Here is a 15,160-nt window from a genome sequence, read left to right as displayed (position 1 = left end):
GTGGACGGAGAGGAGAAGAGGTGTATTCTTTGTATGCCTCTGACTACGCTAATTGTATCTCCTTCCATGTGCTCTTCTAGTCATCAGTGGAGGCGTGGAGACCACTGGGGGCACGACTGAAGAAAATTATTTTTTCACTATCCGAGAATGGCTTGTCTGACTTTAATAGAAACTGCTCAGTGGCTCCCCTGGCCAGGCTATGTGCCATATCTACCAGGTCTTAGATACTGATCCTGTAGACTTACCCCCAATCCAATGCTCTACAGCAACCATGCCACCCTGTGATGCAGCCGGCCAGGACACTTTCAAAGGAGCTCCTGTGGAAAGCTGACATGATAATGGCTGGTAGCCTAGCCCTCAAGAAGCGCAGTCTCTGTTGCGTCTGCCTGACTAGTGAGGAAAGGTTGTGTGTCCAGGACAGATCACTTCTTCAGTGGACTCCGAGGAACTTGGTGCACTCTACTCTCTCCAATATGGAGCTATTAATGTGTGGTGGAGGGTGGTCGTCTATGATCCTCGAAGGTCATAATGATCTCCTTTTCTTGACCACGCTGAGACTGAGGTTGTTATTCTCATACCATTTCGTGAGATATTTAACCTTTTCTTGTACTGCGACTTATCGTTGTTGCTGATGAGGCCAACTACTGTTACGACCTCTGCAAACTTGATGACTCCGTTGGAGTTGGATTTGGCATTGTGATCATGGGCTAGTAGCATGAACAGGAGTAGAGCTGAGCACATAGTCCTGAGGTGTGCCAGTGCTCAAAGTGAGGATGCTTCATGTTTTGCTGCTAACCCAGACAGACTGTGGTCTTTCCGTTAGTAAGTCCAGGATCCAGTTACAGCGAGGAGTGTTGAGTCCCAGCAAGGACAGCTTCTCCACCAGCATTTGTGGAAGGATCATATTAAATGTTGAACTGAAGTCAATGAACAGCAGCCTGACATACAAGACGTCACTCTCCAGGTCAAGATGGAAGGGAGGGACAAGGCTATAACATCATCAGTGGAACAGTTCTGTCTGTAGGTGAATTGAAGTGGATCCAGCATTCCTGGGAGGTGTGCTTTGATGCATTCCATCACCAGATGTTCAAACATTTCTTAATGATGGAGGTCAGTGCCATGAGGCAGTAGTCATTGAAGCATGTTACTGTCATTCTCTTTGGTACCAGGATGATGGTGACTGTCTTGAAACCCATGGGGACAATGGACAGCTGCAGTGACGTTTGAAGATGCCCGTAAGGACCTCTATCAGTTAGTTTGCGCAGCTCTTCAGTACCCAACCAGGTATGTTGTCTGGTCCCACTGCCTTGTGTGGGTTCCTCTTCAGGACCCATCCAGGTATGGTGTCTGGTCCCACTGCTTTGTGTGGGTTCACCTTAGGTAGGGTTCTCCTCACCTCAGCAATGAAGGGGGCCTGTTCATCACGGGGACATGGAGCCTTCTTTGGTTCTTCTCATCGAACCATGCATGGAAGATGTTCAGTCTGTCCGGAAGTGAGGAGTCATTGCCTTTAACTCACAAGGTTGTCTTGTGATCTGTTATAGTCTTGATCCCTTGTCACATGTGCCTCTTGTTGCCAGTGACACACAGTTGTCTATGGATCTTCTGGGAGTACACACACTTTGCCTTCTGGATTGCACAGTAGAGTTCAGCCCTGGTTGATCTTAGTGCCATCTTGTCTTCTGTCTTGAAGGCAGCATCATGAGGTGTGCTTTCATCACCAGACTCTTGAAGCATTTCATAATGGTGGAGGTCAGTGCTACTGGGCGGTAGTTATTGAGCCCTGTTATTGTCACCCTCTTTGGCATTGGAATTAACAGAATTCTTCACTTTGTTAATGATTAAGAGTCATCTTATTGGGTTACTAGGTAGTAATTAGCTGTATTGGATTTGTCCTGCTTTTTATCAATAGTACATAGTTAAGTAGATGCTGCAATTATAACTGTACTGGGACAGCTTAGCGAGAGGTTTTGCCAGTTTAGGAATGAAAGTGGGCTTAAAAAAAGGCCACAATGAAACAATATTCAAAGTCCCCAGGATATTGTTCTGACATAAAATACGCCTGCTCAACCGTTAATGTAAAACTTACCAATGCTTTATCCCAGATGTAAGGAAGACAAAAAAGGGCAATCAAAATGGAGTCATAGAGTTCTGCCTCATGGAAACAAGTCCTTCAGCCCAACTTGTCCATGCCAACCAAACTAATCACATTTGCCTGTGTTCAGCCCATATCCACTGATCTTTTCCTATCCATGTACCTATCTAAATGTCTTTTGAATGAAACAATTCTCCTGGCTTCTATCATTTCCTTTGGCAATTAGTTCCATACTGCCCTCAATGTGAAGGTGTTCTTTAGATCCTCCTTAAATCCTTCCCCTCTCATCTTAAATCGATGCCCTCTATTTTTAGATTCCCCTGTCCCAGAAAAGAGGCTTTGACCCTTTACCTTACCTAGACCAATCATGATCTTGTTAACCTCCTGCACTCCAGTCTCAGTTTAAAAAGTCTCTCCTTTCAATTCAAGCCTGTACTGACAATAACCACACCAGCAGTGTGAGTATAAGACAAGTTTAATAAACCAATATGTACACGAAGAGGTCTTGTCTCTCTGCAAGACGAACCTGGACTGTAGCTCTAGACTGCTTTATATACAAGGTTACCGGGATGACCCCTGGTGACCTAGTGGTGTAATTACATATCACGAAAAAGCCTACCAGTCCTCGCAACGTTCATATGAATCTTTACTGCACCCTCTCCAGTTCAATAATATATTTTCTTTAGCTGGGCAAACAAAACTACGCACAATGCTCTAAGTGCAGTTGCAGTAGGATGCCCCTGTTCCTGTGGCCAATGCCCTAACCAATGCTTTCTTTGCCATCTGATCTACCTGCATCACCACTTTATGGAAGTTTCCATTGTTTCCCCCCCCCCCCCCACAAGTCTCTTTGTTCTACAATGCTCCCCGGGGCCCTCACATTCATCAAAGGATGGAGGTAGTCTTTTCAAAGGAGGAAAGGAGATGGACAGATGGACAGACAGGAGGAATTCAGGGAGGGAATTCCAGGAAGTGGAACTCATAGCTGAAGACATGTAACCATGGTGGGACAAAAGGAAATTCAAAAGGAAGGACCACTGGTGAAATGGAGAGAGAAAGGTTTGAGCGGGGTGGTCATGGGGGAATTGGAAAAACAAGGATGAAGACTTTTAATAAATGGTGTTGAGAATAGTCTGCCAAGCAGACCATTGAGGATGGAAAGATGGGCAGATGAGACAGGATAAAGCCACTGTATTTGAAGATTTACCTTCTCTTAGTTCCTCTTCAGAAAGCAAACAAATGGTAGGGATGAGGAAAAAGAATACATTTCTTTAATGTATCTGTCTGCCAGTTAATCTTATAGAAAGTTCCCAGCATTAATTGTGTCCACATGACTTAAATAATGCATGTAAAATATTGAACACAAATAAGGTGTGAAACCCAGAATTATTTTTACTAGGGAATATTACAGGGATAAGACCCAAATTGAAACCGTCCAAATATCAAAAAGAATTTGTTAAAATTGCATTAGCAGTGGCCAGAAATCTATAGCTGTTGCATGGAAGTCTGATTCACATCTAGGTATGGCATGCTGGAATGCAGATGCATAGCTGAATTCCCCTTGAGAAGATTACCTACAAGAAATAAGTGTGACATATTTTTACAAATTTGGCCACCATATTTACAAAATTCAAGCATAAATCTTTAGATGTGTTCTTCGCAACCCTCGAGACCAGCGTTGATCTTGTCCAAAGAAAATTAATTAGAATAGGAATTTGTGATCCATGGAGTGCATGTCACTTTTCAGCGATCCAACCCGCTTTCTCTTTTTCTCTCTTTATTTGCTATCTTGTCTTTTCCTGACTTTTCTATATATCCATTTATTTATTTATTTATTTTCTTTGGGGTCTTTTTGTGGGGAGGGGGTGTTGGGGAAGGATTGGGTCAATACCATCATGAAGTAAATACTTATATAGTTGTATTTTTAACTCTTTAAATGACTCCATGTTTGGTAAAACATTTTAAAATATTTTTTAAAAATAAGATGTGCAAAAGGTTCCAAGTTTATTTGAGTTTGATTAAGACAGACTAAATTGCACGAGACCACATGGTGTACATTTCATAATTCTCCACATTTTCTACTCGAGTACTCTTTATATGATCAATTATAAGACAATCTTCCGATGCAAATATTTATATGGGATTTTTCCTTTGTGAATATTCCACTGGCAGTTTCATTGACCTGATGAAATAATTAAATCACAGATCAATAAAACAAAATGAATGAAAATGAGCTGTTAGTTAAGAGCTGACAATCTGCCACTATTGAGGCCACAGACATGATTTTTTAATGTGAAGATCATTTTTGATTTAAGGTTTTAAACAGGAGACATTTATACTGTTTTTTTTTTACACTATTTGCATGATTGCAAGCCAAGTTTTTTTGCACGAGGTAATCTGTGAATATTTATCATCTATCTTATGTATTTCTTGTCTCTTTTAATTTAATTCAATTCGTGTACTATTTCAAGTACCTGTTCGGCTGCAGCAATTATTTCAGTCCATATGTTCAACTGTACAGTGTGCATGACCATAAAATCATCATCATTTATCGGCATAGATTCCCAAGTTCCCGATGTCAAGCAGTCTGGCTGGCCAAGGGAGGAGGGCTGCTATCCTGACTTAGTCTGGCTGAAATGTGACAGCCCAGCCCTCTGAAATGGCCATGCAGTTCAAGGGAAGAATAGCAACAATGCCCACATCGTGTGCAAAAGAAAATGTACTTGTTAACTAACCATAGCAATCAATATCAACCAATCAATATATGAATGACACAGACACAGGGGTAGAGAGCTTTAAGTCACAGATCCAAAACATCTCAACTTCAACTTAGATCTTAAATTGCAATGAATTGTTTATCTACGGTTGCCAGAAGCTCTGGTTTAAAAAATGGCAACGTTCTTGGGAAAAAGCAACGTCTCTATTTCTCACAGCATTTAGCTTTCAGTTTTACACTTTTCACCAGGTTGACTTCGACAACACAGAAGGAGCCAAAACGAATCAGAAAAAGTCTCCAGTCACCTGAGGATGTTGTTAAAGAATCACAAAATGGTTACAACCAAGAGGAGGCCCATCAAACCTATACCTGCTTTATGTAAGAGTAATTGAGCTTGTCCCATTCAGTCCCACAGCCCTGCAAATTTTTCCAATCAGCAGTACTTGTCCAGCTCATTATAGATAATAGATATTGCAGTCAAACAAGGCACCATTTTCTGATCAAGAATAATGTTTCTCTTCTTCCTCCTGGACTAACCCCCCAGTCCTGCTGGCTTAGTCTGGGCCTCTGCACAAGAGATGTAAGAATTAAATGTTTTTCTTCAATAAGAGCCCATTGTTCTCTCTCCAAATCAGAAAGGTCACCTCCCTGCCTGCTCCAAATATGTGAAGATCCTTCTGAATGTGCGCTGACAAAGCCGGCACCAGTAAGGCCATTATGCATAATAGATATTGCCTCCTCAGCTGCTCCAGAAATAAATTCAAAACCATAGTAATTACTTATGCAAAATATTTTTCTTTGTGCCACTTCTAGTTCTTTTGTCACTCACTTTCATTCTTTCTCTACTTCTTGACCATTGAAACATCTTCCCCATTTACTCCATACATGAAATACAGATCTTGTCATAGCCTCCTCAGTTCCAGGGGAACATCAGTCTGTCCACATTAATGAACTCCCTCATCCTTGAAATGTTTAGCAAATTTCTTATTCACCATCCTTTCAAAGGGAGGCATCAAAAACTGGGCATAATGGTCAAGTCTTTTCATCACGTCTTCTTTGCCATTGTCCTCAAGATACATCAACCACAGTTCCTTCATTACTTCATCACACAACAGTATGAAGTAAGTTGGACACCAATGCTTTATTAGAAAACCTACGTAGGATTTCTCATCATTATACTGGACACACAAACCAATTTCTGGCTCTGCATGGAATTCCAGAGCCCTTGCTGTACTGAACAGTTGGTCACATGGTCTGAGATGTCCCCTGCAGCAGATCCCGTGCTGTTCTTCTACAGGTCAAAGGCTTCTTGTGAGTGGAGTGAAGACCTAATTGTACATTTCTCCACAGAGTTAATGTCAGTGACCACATCTCAAATGTCAATTCTGGGTGAATGGCATCTGAGCCAAAAGACAGAAAATTGTGGTTTTCGGTCTCAGTCCAGAGACATAAGCACAAACCTTGTTGTTGTACCAGAGTGGGGCTGGGGGGGGTGCACTTTTGAAGGTTCTGCCTTTCAATCCCTCTTTTTAAACTGGATGTAAAAAAATATCCCATGCTAAGGGATTTTTATTTATCTCACAGCACTTGTACATCAGGGTAAAGGGTTTAGTTTACATTGGTGCTTGCGAGAGATTGCACTACGACAGTGACACACAGTTCCAAAGAGCTTCACTGGTTATAGAGTACCTGTATTCACTGGTTATAGAGTACCTGTATTAAAGAGATTTGTGAATGGTTTTATTTCATTGCAAGACTCTCCTTCCATCTAAGTTCTCAAGAAAACCTTTCCCCTCCCTTCTGGAGAGGATGGTTGCCATTCGCTTCTTTTCCCTTGTCATTGGCGACTATCTCTGCATAATGGCCTTACTGGTGCCGGCTTTGTCAGCGCACATTCAGAAGGATCTTCACATATTTGGAGCAGGCAGGGGAGGTGACCTTTCTGATTTGGAGAGAGAACAATGGGCTCTTATTGAAGAAAAACATTTAATTCTTACATCTCTTGTGCAGAGGCCCAGACTAAGCCAGCGGAACTGGGGGTTAGTCCAGGAGGAAGAAGAGAAACATTATTCTTGATCAGAAAATGGTGCCTTGTTTGACTGCAACATCCCCAAGCATCTATCGTCAAGGGACAATACATCACAAGAAGGATTTTAGCCACTATTCAGCCAAGCTGACCATCAACATAGGAATGCCAAGACTCCGTGCTTAGTCCTCTATTCTGCTTGGGATTGCATTGCCAAATTCAGCTCCAACTTGCTCTACAAATTTACTGATGACACCATCATTGTTAGCTGAATGAATCTAGCCAACAAGATAAGAACCTATGGTGTAACAGGAAACATACAAGTGTGGGCAGAGCATTGGCAGATTGGCAGGCAGCAGAGAATCGACATACAAAGATCATATTCTGGTTGGCTGCCAGTTGCTAGATGTTCCATAGGGGTCCATGTTATGGCTGCTTCTTTTAAGTTGTATATTAACAATTTAGATTATGGAAACAAATGGCGTTGTGGCTAAGTTTGCAGATTATACAAAGGTAGATCGAGGAGCAGGTAGTGTTGAGCAAATAGAGGCTGCAGAAGGACAGACAGATTAGGAGAATGGACAAAGAAATGGCAAATGAAATACAATGTCGGAAAATGTATGGTCATTAATTTTGATAGAAATAAAAGGAGAGACTATTTTCTAAATGGGGAGAGCATTGAAAATTCCAGGATGTAAATGTACTTGGGATCCCCTGCTGCAGGATACCCTGAAGGTAAACTAGTAGATTGAGTCAGTAGTGAAGAAGGCAAATGTAATGATGCCATTCATTTCAAGAAGAATAGCATGGATGTGAAGTTTAGACTTTACAAGGCACTGGTGAGACCTCACTTGGAGCACTGTGAGCAGTTTAGGCCTCCTCATTCAAGAAAGGATGTGTTAATTTTGGAGAGGATTCAGAGGAAGTTCACAAGGATGATTCCAGAAAGCAAAGGGTTATCACATGAGAAATATTTGATGGCTCTTGGTATGTACTCATTGGAATCTCATTGAAACATTTTGGGAGCTGAAAGGCATGGACAGAATAGATGTAGAAAGGTTGTTTCCTGTGGTGGGAGAATCTAGGCCAAAAGGGCACAACTTCAGGATTGAAGGGTGTCCACATAGAACAGAGATGCAGAGGAATTTCTTTAGCCAGAGAGTGATGAATCTATGGAATTTGTTGCCACAGTCAGTTGTGGAGGCTGTCATTGGGTGCATTTAAGGCAGGGATTGACAGGTTCCTGATTAGCCAGGGCATCAAAAAGTTATGGGGGAGAAGGTCAAGCGTTGGGGGTTAGTGAGAAAATTGCTCATCTCATGATTGAATGGCAGGGCAGACTTGACAGGCTGAAAAAAAGTATTTCTGCTCCTATGTCTTATTGTCTTAATACAGAATGGAGATCGAGAATATGGTTGAGTGGTGAAAGATCAAAAATCTTGATTTCAATGTCATCCAAACCAAGTGGCCTATTGTTGACTTTAGGAAGGAGAGGAACCAAGCACCTGTCAGTATTGATGGGACAGAGGTGGAGAGATGGAGAGTTCCTAGGAGTCAATATTTCAGAAGCTCTTTCCTGGAACCAGCACATTGAGGCAACCATGAAGAATGCCTTCATTTTCTTAGGAGACTTTGGAAATTTGGCATGTCATTGAATACATGTGCACTTGGGAAAGAATAATAACAGATTTTATTAGTGTCTGGTTTGGTAATTTAATCACCCAGGAACATAGAAGGCAACAAACAAAGCCAGATCTATTGCAGGCTCTGACCTCCCATCCACTTAATGCATCTATGTGAGGTGTTGCCTTCTTAAGGCAACCCATCACCCTTGTCGTAACCTCTTCTCACTGTTACCTTTGGGCAGAAAGGGGCTTGAAGACCAGCACTTCCAGGTTCAAGAACAGTTTCTTTTTAACAGAACATCAAGTCCTGAACCCTTTTAACTGGTCCGACACCACAAAAAGACTGTCGCTTTTTTTTTGCATGAGAAAAAATTAATATTATTTATCTATTTTTGTATATAATCGATTCTTTTTCATTCAATCAAGTATACCTACTGCAGTTGTTTTTAAGTTGTTTTTTTTTCCAAAGTACTGATCAGTTGCAGCAAGTAAGAATTTTAATACAATTGTAGATGAGAATAAATTCATCATCATTATTCAGAAGTTATTAGTACTGCAGATTAAACACATAGGAAATGCTTACCTGATTCAAAGGTTTCTTCATCTGTAGAGGTTGTGAAGAGAATATTAGTGCACAGTTTTGAAGTACAGATAATGTGAATAACAAACTACATGGACACAGCAGAAAGTTTGACATGGTAATTTGAGAATCGATGTCAAGATTCCCAACAGAAGCACTATTTTTCTGAAAGCCTAAGAATCACCCATAAAAACATCAAGTCCCTTAATCATTGATTCTCCGGTTAAGGTGGGTACCAAAAAGACCGACCTCCTCCCATTTCCACCCTCAAGCTACTGAATATTATTGGAACTGGTATTCTTGTGAGGAATCAAAAGTGTGATGTTGTATCTTTGTGTCACTCCTTCTCAAATATAGAACTCCCACCATCTCACACACTCAAAAGATCTCATAGAATTTAAAATATTAGGTAAAGTTGAAAGGACCAAGCACAGCGTGGATATACTTTCTCTCTCCTCCCATCAGGGAAAAGGCTCCAGAGTGTGAAAGTGCATGCACACCAACAGGCTTCAGGACAGTTGCTTCTCCACATCCATCAGGCTCCTGAATGAACCCACAACAGTTCTATCATGCTGTGCTTGTTTGGTGCTAATTGATCTTCTTTTCCATTGCAGCTCCATACCCTGTAATCATATGGTGCCATAAGTGCTAGAGTTGAACTGTTCAGACTTCTCTGAGAAGAACCCTTCTCCCTGTACTAGGTGTAATGTGACAAATAAATGTAAAACTTAAAGAACAAAAATAGAAATCTAGAAGAACTCAACCAGTCAATCAGCATTCTGTAAAAGAAAAAAGTCAAGATTTTTGACAAGGAACCCTTCCTCAGAACTAGGGGAAGTGTGGAGAGGTTACAGTTTACAAGGAGTGATGTTTCAGACAAAAGATGATGCAGAGAATGTGGAAATAGGTTCAAATAGATCAGATGATTAAGAAGCACAAGTACTAACAAATAGTAAAGCATTGGAAATAAATGGGCAAGAAAGGGACACAAGGCATGATAATGACAGAGCAGTTGGCCTGAAAATTCAGTGTTTATTCCGGGTAAAACTGAGGTTTTCAACAAGGGTTCAAATCCAAATTTAAGGGAATGAAATTCAAATCGTCATTTTCTTTCACTCTCAACCCTCTGACAAAGGTCGTGGAATGTATTCCTTCTTGCAGGTAATGACATTTCGACACCTTCACACGGCATCTTTCATTTAACACCTTGTCCTTCAATGCTACCTTTGCATCTTCTCAGGCTGACCTACCCAGTTATGTGGAATGCTGATTCATACTGTGCTACAGACCAACCTCAAAAGCAATATTGCAACATGGGCCTCATTTACTCCTTGTCAGCATGGGGTTGTCCAGAATTTTGAAGGGAAGATGCAAGTGTAAATTAAAGGAACTTTGTCTTTCTAAAGAGGCATTGTAAAACTGTTGTTACCTGTTTCAACAAACTTCTCATCCATAGCTATGTCCTCTTCTAAAAAAAACATGAATGACACACAAGTGAGTAGGAACTTTCAAGGCAAACATTGCAAGTGGGATTGAACATCTGAGTGTGACACTGGATGTACTCACCCTCTTCCACCGTACTCACTGAACATTCCCCGTCAGCAGAAGGAAGAAAAAAGATCAAGTTCAGTGCAGCAGCTTTAATGACAATAAAACACAATAAGACATAAAGCCAGAAGATGCCCTAGGTTTCTTTAAAGAGAATCACTTATCATAGCCATGATGTAATCTTTATTGTTAAAAGAAAATCTTATGATTAGTGTAACGTTGATAGGAATAAAAACCTATCAATCCAGTAAAGTCAGGGATTAGTCAGGCAACAGAGGAGGCTTAAACACAGGATAGTCCCTCAGACAGCAAAAATGACTCACACTATATTGCCAGACAGTAATATCCCAAGGGGAACTGTCCAGTACCTGATAGAAATGATCTTCCTGATCTTGACAGTGTGATCCCTCACATACTGTCAGAAACCATCACCACATACTGACAGTAACCACGCCCACACAGTCACTAACCACCCTCACACACTCCCAGTGACACTGAGAATAACCACACCACACATTTACAATAACCACTCTCACACACACTAACAATAGATGATAACTATCTCTACTGTCCCACAGGGTAACCATTCTGACTAACATCTCCCCACTTATTACAGGAAATAATTTGTTTCCAAATGCAAACTGCAATACCCTTATATAAAGAATAGCACAGTGTATCTATAAAACCAAACAGTTAGGCTTGGAGGTTTGACATCTATGACAGTAATCTGAATTTAATCTTTTTAGCATTCTCAACATTGTGATTTTGGTCCTCTCCTAATCTTGTCCCTCCCCTTTTCTGTTCTTCTTCACAACCAACCATGGAAACTAACATCATCTCTTCCATTGGTTGGTACACCTTCACCCTTCTGAATCCCACACTTTGAATCCTATCCACAAACTACAACAATCCTACCTTTTCAGGTTACTTCTACTGTTTGTTTGAGCACATTTCTGTCCACCTTATATCACCTCCCATTCTTTAGCCTTGTGCCCATTTTCTGACTTTTGTTCCATAGGAAATCCACTAAATTAGAGACTGAACATAGAACATTACAGCACAATACAGGCCTTTTGGCCTATGATGCTGTACCGACTGATAGAAACTTACTTAATAGAGACTGTTGAGGTGCTTCTGCCCCCAACTGTGAACCAGTTTTCACAATTTGAAGCCTTCTCTTTTGTACTACAGACACCAGCAAATTGTCAGGTTGTTGGGGTAGCTGCCATTACTTACAGGTTGTAGATTTGGTGCAAGTGTGCAATTGATAGGCGTGGGACCACCAGAACTCCCTCTGCTTCCTGAGGAAACAAAAGTAAAATGCAGACAGAGCATTGGAAATGTTGGAAATGAACAGGCAATACACCCTGAGCAAGGGTTTCTTAGACAACCTGCAAACAACCAGCCTCCTTTTATCGCTTAATAAAAACTGAAGATCCAGAAAGAAATGTTTCCACATAAAAATATTACTATTTGCTCTTCTTTCTCCAAAAGAACCCATAGAAACTTTCATTGAGAAAGCATAGACAGTTGGAGCTTTTCAGAGAATGATCCACTGTTTTGTGTTTTCTTAAGGGTGGCAAATAATCTTGAAGGGGTACTGAAGAATGAGCTTTACTACTTCCAACTCTTGGGATACTTTCCAAGAAGAGTACTGAGAGAGTACCTGTGTTACATTTGGGAATGCAGAGGGAGCTTTACTTGTACCTAACCCATGCTGCAATACCATACCCATGTGTATTAAATGTGAGCTTTGTATCTCCTTCACGGAGCACCATGCATGGGTTAATGATAGAATATCATGCATGGAATTTTACTCTGTACTTGACCACTGTGGTGTTTATCCTGGGACAGATTGATAGCAGTGATACTTTGCAAAGAAAGCATCAAAACTACCTGGTGCTCTGATCATGCCATCTAGCAAACCACCAAAAACTAACTCAGCCACTCATTCATCCCACTCTGAGATCTCACAATGTGCAAAGCAGTCATTTGAATGAACCAAGCTTTGTGGCCTTTCTGGGGTACATGGGTATTATTGTATCATCCATAATCAGCACTGGAATGCCAAAATGAAAACTGTTTAGATATGGGAACCCACTTCCTTTTCTCCTCAAAGACCTTTCTAAAAATCTTTGCTCTGAGCCGAACCTCAGATCATCTTTGCTAACATCTCCTTTGCCTTGTTGTCTATTTATTTTGGCAATTACTTTTACATAAAACAGTTTAGGATATTATGCGGAATACTTTAGAAACTGGTAATATAATGGAGGATTCTGAAAATAACCCAGGGTGACTATGGAGAGGAAGATGGAAGTTACCATCAGATCTGATGAAATTCCATGGACCTGAAATATTAACTTAATCTTTCTCCACAGAGGCTCCCTGACTTGTTGAGTATTTCTGTCATTTTCTGTTTACTATCTGATTTCCAATTGGTGCAACATTATCCTTTGCAAGTGTGAGCTGTCTGGTTGCTTCAATATGAACGCCCTTCCTTTCCTACAGTGCAAAGTTCATTGTAAAGGGTAAAACTTTGTGTTTCTTAATTCTTGGTTAATTTTGTGCCTGTCTCTTTAAGAGACTATGGTTTGTAGTGTTACCTTAGTGACTATGATGTAAAATGTTGTAATATCCACCTCGGCTAACAACTTGCTCATTATTCAACCAGATATGAAGGAAGCATGAGCATGAGAAATTTTTCTTTGAATTTTTCTGTATATCTCTTTAAATACTGTAATGTATCTTTTATAAGGTTGTGCTTCTTTATATACATTTTATATCTCTATCATACAGTAAATGTTTTGTTATTCATCATTATGAAAGTCTTAATGCGAAGCTATGAAAAATGTTTATACATTTTATCAAAGAATTAAAGCTACATAAAATAACAACCAGAGTTTGATCAGTTGGATAAAAGAGATCGAAATTCGGAATATCATAGCTCATGCTTTGGAATATGATAGCTTGAAATTAGGATATATTAGAATAAGGAAAGTGTCATCTATATTCATTTAATCCACTAGGTCAACATCAATTATCATGAAAAATTGGCATTTGAGTAGGATTCTTCACACCTTGGTCCTGGGAGTCTTTTTGACAGCCAATCCGGACATCAACCTTTATTGGATAAACTAATATCTCTGTGCTGATGGCATGACTTTGGGGACTGAGAGAAAGATGGTCCAAGTTTGCAAATAGGTTATTTGTTCATTTAAAAGATATGAGAGTTTAAACCTTTCACTCCTGCCTGGTAAACCACCAGGCCTTGCTATCAACAGCAGAACTTTAGTGAGAGGATTGGCTCCAGGATGCTATCATCACTCACCCCTTCACACTAGCCCTTCTGTTTCACCTTATGAATTTGTTGCTTTACCTCTTGAGCAAGTTGCTTGAAGGAATGAGACCGGCGCATCGCGAGACTGTTGTGATGTTCTGGGCCTGCCACCAGAGCACATCATTCTGGTCAACAATCTGCAGGATGTCTCTTCTCCGGAAGGTCAACCCAGCTTCAGGGCAAGGGATGGCAGGATCATACCTCGGACAGTAGTCCACCAGCGCTCTGACATAAATCTGCAGAAGAGAGCTTCATGTAGTGCTGTCACAATTATACATGGAATGGTACAGCACAGAAACAGGTCCTTTGGCCCATGAGTCTACATCCAACTTGATGCGCAAGCTAAAGTTAAACTCTTCTGCCTGCACAATATGTATCCTTGTTTCCTGCATATTTCTGTGTCTATCTAGAAAACCCTGAAATGTTTCTGCTTACACCACTACTTTTGGCAGCCTCATCCAGGCATCTCCCACTCTCTGTGTAAAATCTTGCTGTGCAGATCTCCCTTACCATAAACATATTTCCTCTAGAATGTGACATCTTTCCCCTGGGAAAGAGATTCTGACAGTCTACCCTATCACTGGCATTCATAAACCTCTGTCAGGTCATCCTTCAGCCCCTGACTCTCCATATTCGAGTTTGTCCAATCTTTCTTTATAGCTCATAACCTCTTATCTGGGCAACATCCTGGTAAAAAGTGAAACAGGAATGTCTGTAAATGGTATGATTCTAGTGAATACACAAAAGTGTTGGAACCCAGCATCAACAAAAGGCAAAAATACGTAAATAACCAATATTTCGGGCCTGAGCCCTTCGTCAAGGTAAGAGAAAAAAGCATGCAAGCTCTGAATAAAAAGGTGGGGGGGAGAGGGAGGAGGGAAGAAGGGGCAGGGGAGGAGCACAGGTCAACAGCCAAGAGGCCATATGTGGACATCGATAGGAGGGCAGGAAATAAAAGCTGGGAATTGATCGGGGAGAGAGGGGAGAGGGGTGTCTATGTGAATGAAGAGCTGGAGGAAAGGAAACAGAGGGATAGGGAAAGATGGAGAGAGAGAGATGGGGGTGGGGATCTGGAGGATAGGAGACATAGGGACAGGGAAAGAAATAGGAGGGGGAGCCTAATGTAAACCTGAGAAATCAATGTTAATGACATCTGCTTGGAGGGTGCCCAGATGGAATATGAGGTGTTGTTACTCCAATTTGCAGGTGTCTCCGTTTGACAGCGCCTGAGAC

At 41.0% G+C, this 15,160-nt stretch overlaps 1 protein-coding gene across 1 annotated transcript in view; it reads right to left on the bottom strand.

Moving 5' to 3' along the window:
* The window catches only part of LOC138761715 (MAGUK p55 subfamily member 4-like), a 72,260-nt gene that overhangs the window by 14,377 nt on the left and 42,723 nt on the right, over positions 1–15,160 (bottom strand). Inside the window, exons 10-15 of the mRNA XM_069934323.1 lie at positions 13,967–14,163; positions 11,827–11,891; positions 10,609–10,626; positions 10,472–10,510; positions 9,046–9,066; positions 3,303–3,317 (exon numbers count right to left, since the gene is read on the bottom strand). Of these exons, the coding sequence (XP_069790424.1) occupies positions 3,303–3,317; positions 9,046–9,066; positions 10,472–10,510; positions 10,609–10,626; positions 11,827–11,891; positions 13,967–14,163 (355 nt within the window). The remainder of the gene's footprint in view (positions 1–3,302; positions 3,318–9,045; positions 9,067–10,471; positions 10,511–10,608; positions 10,627–11,826; positions 11,892–13,966; positions 14,164–15,160) is intronic.

This window comes from Narcine bancroftii, chromosome 4, assembly GCF_036971445.1.
Source record: "Narcine bancroftii isolate sNarBan1 chromosome 4, sNarBan1.hap1, whole genome shotgun sequence".
In the NCBI taxonomy this organism is placed as follows: Eukaryota; Metazoa; Chordata; class Chondrichthyes; order Torpediniformes; family Narcinidae; genus Narcine; species Narcine bancroftii.
The sequence above is the reverse complement of the archived record's forward strand: the minus strand, read 5'-3'. Positions and strand labels throughout refer to the sequence as shown.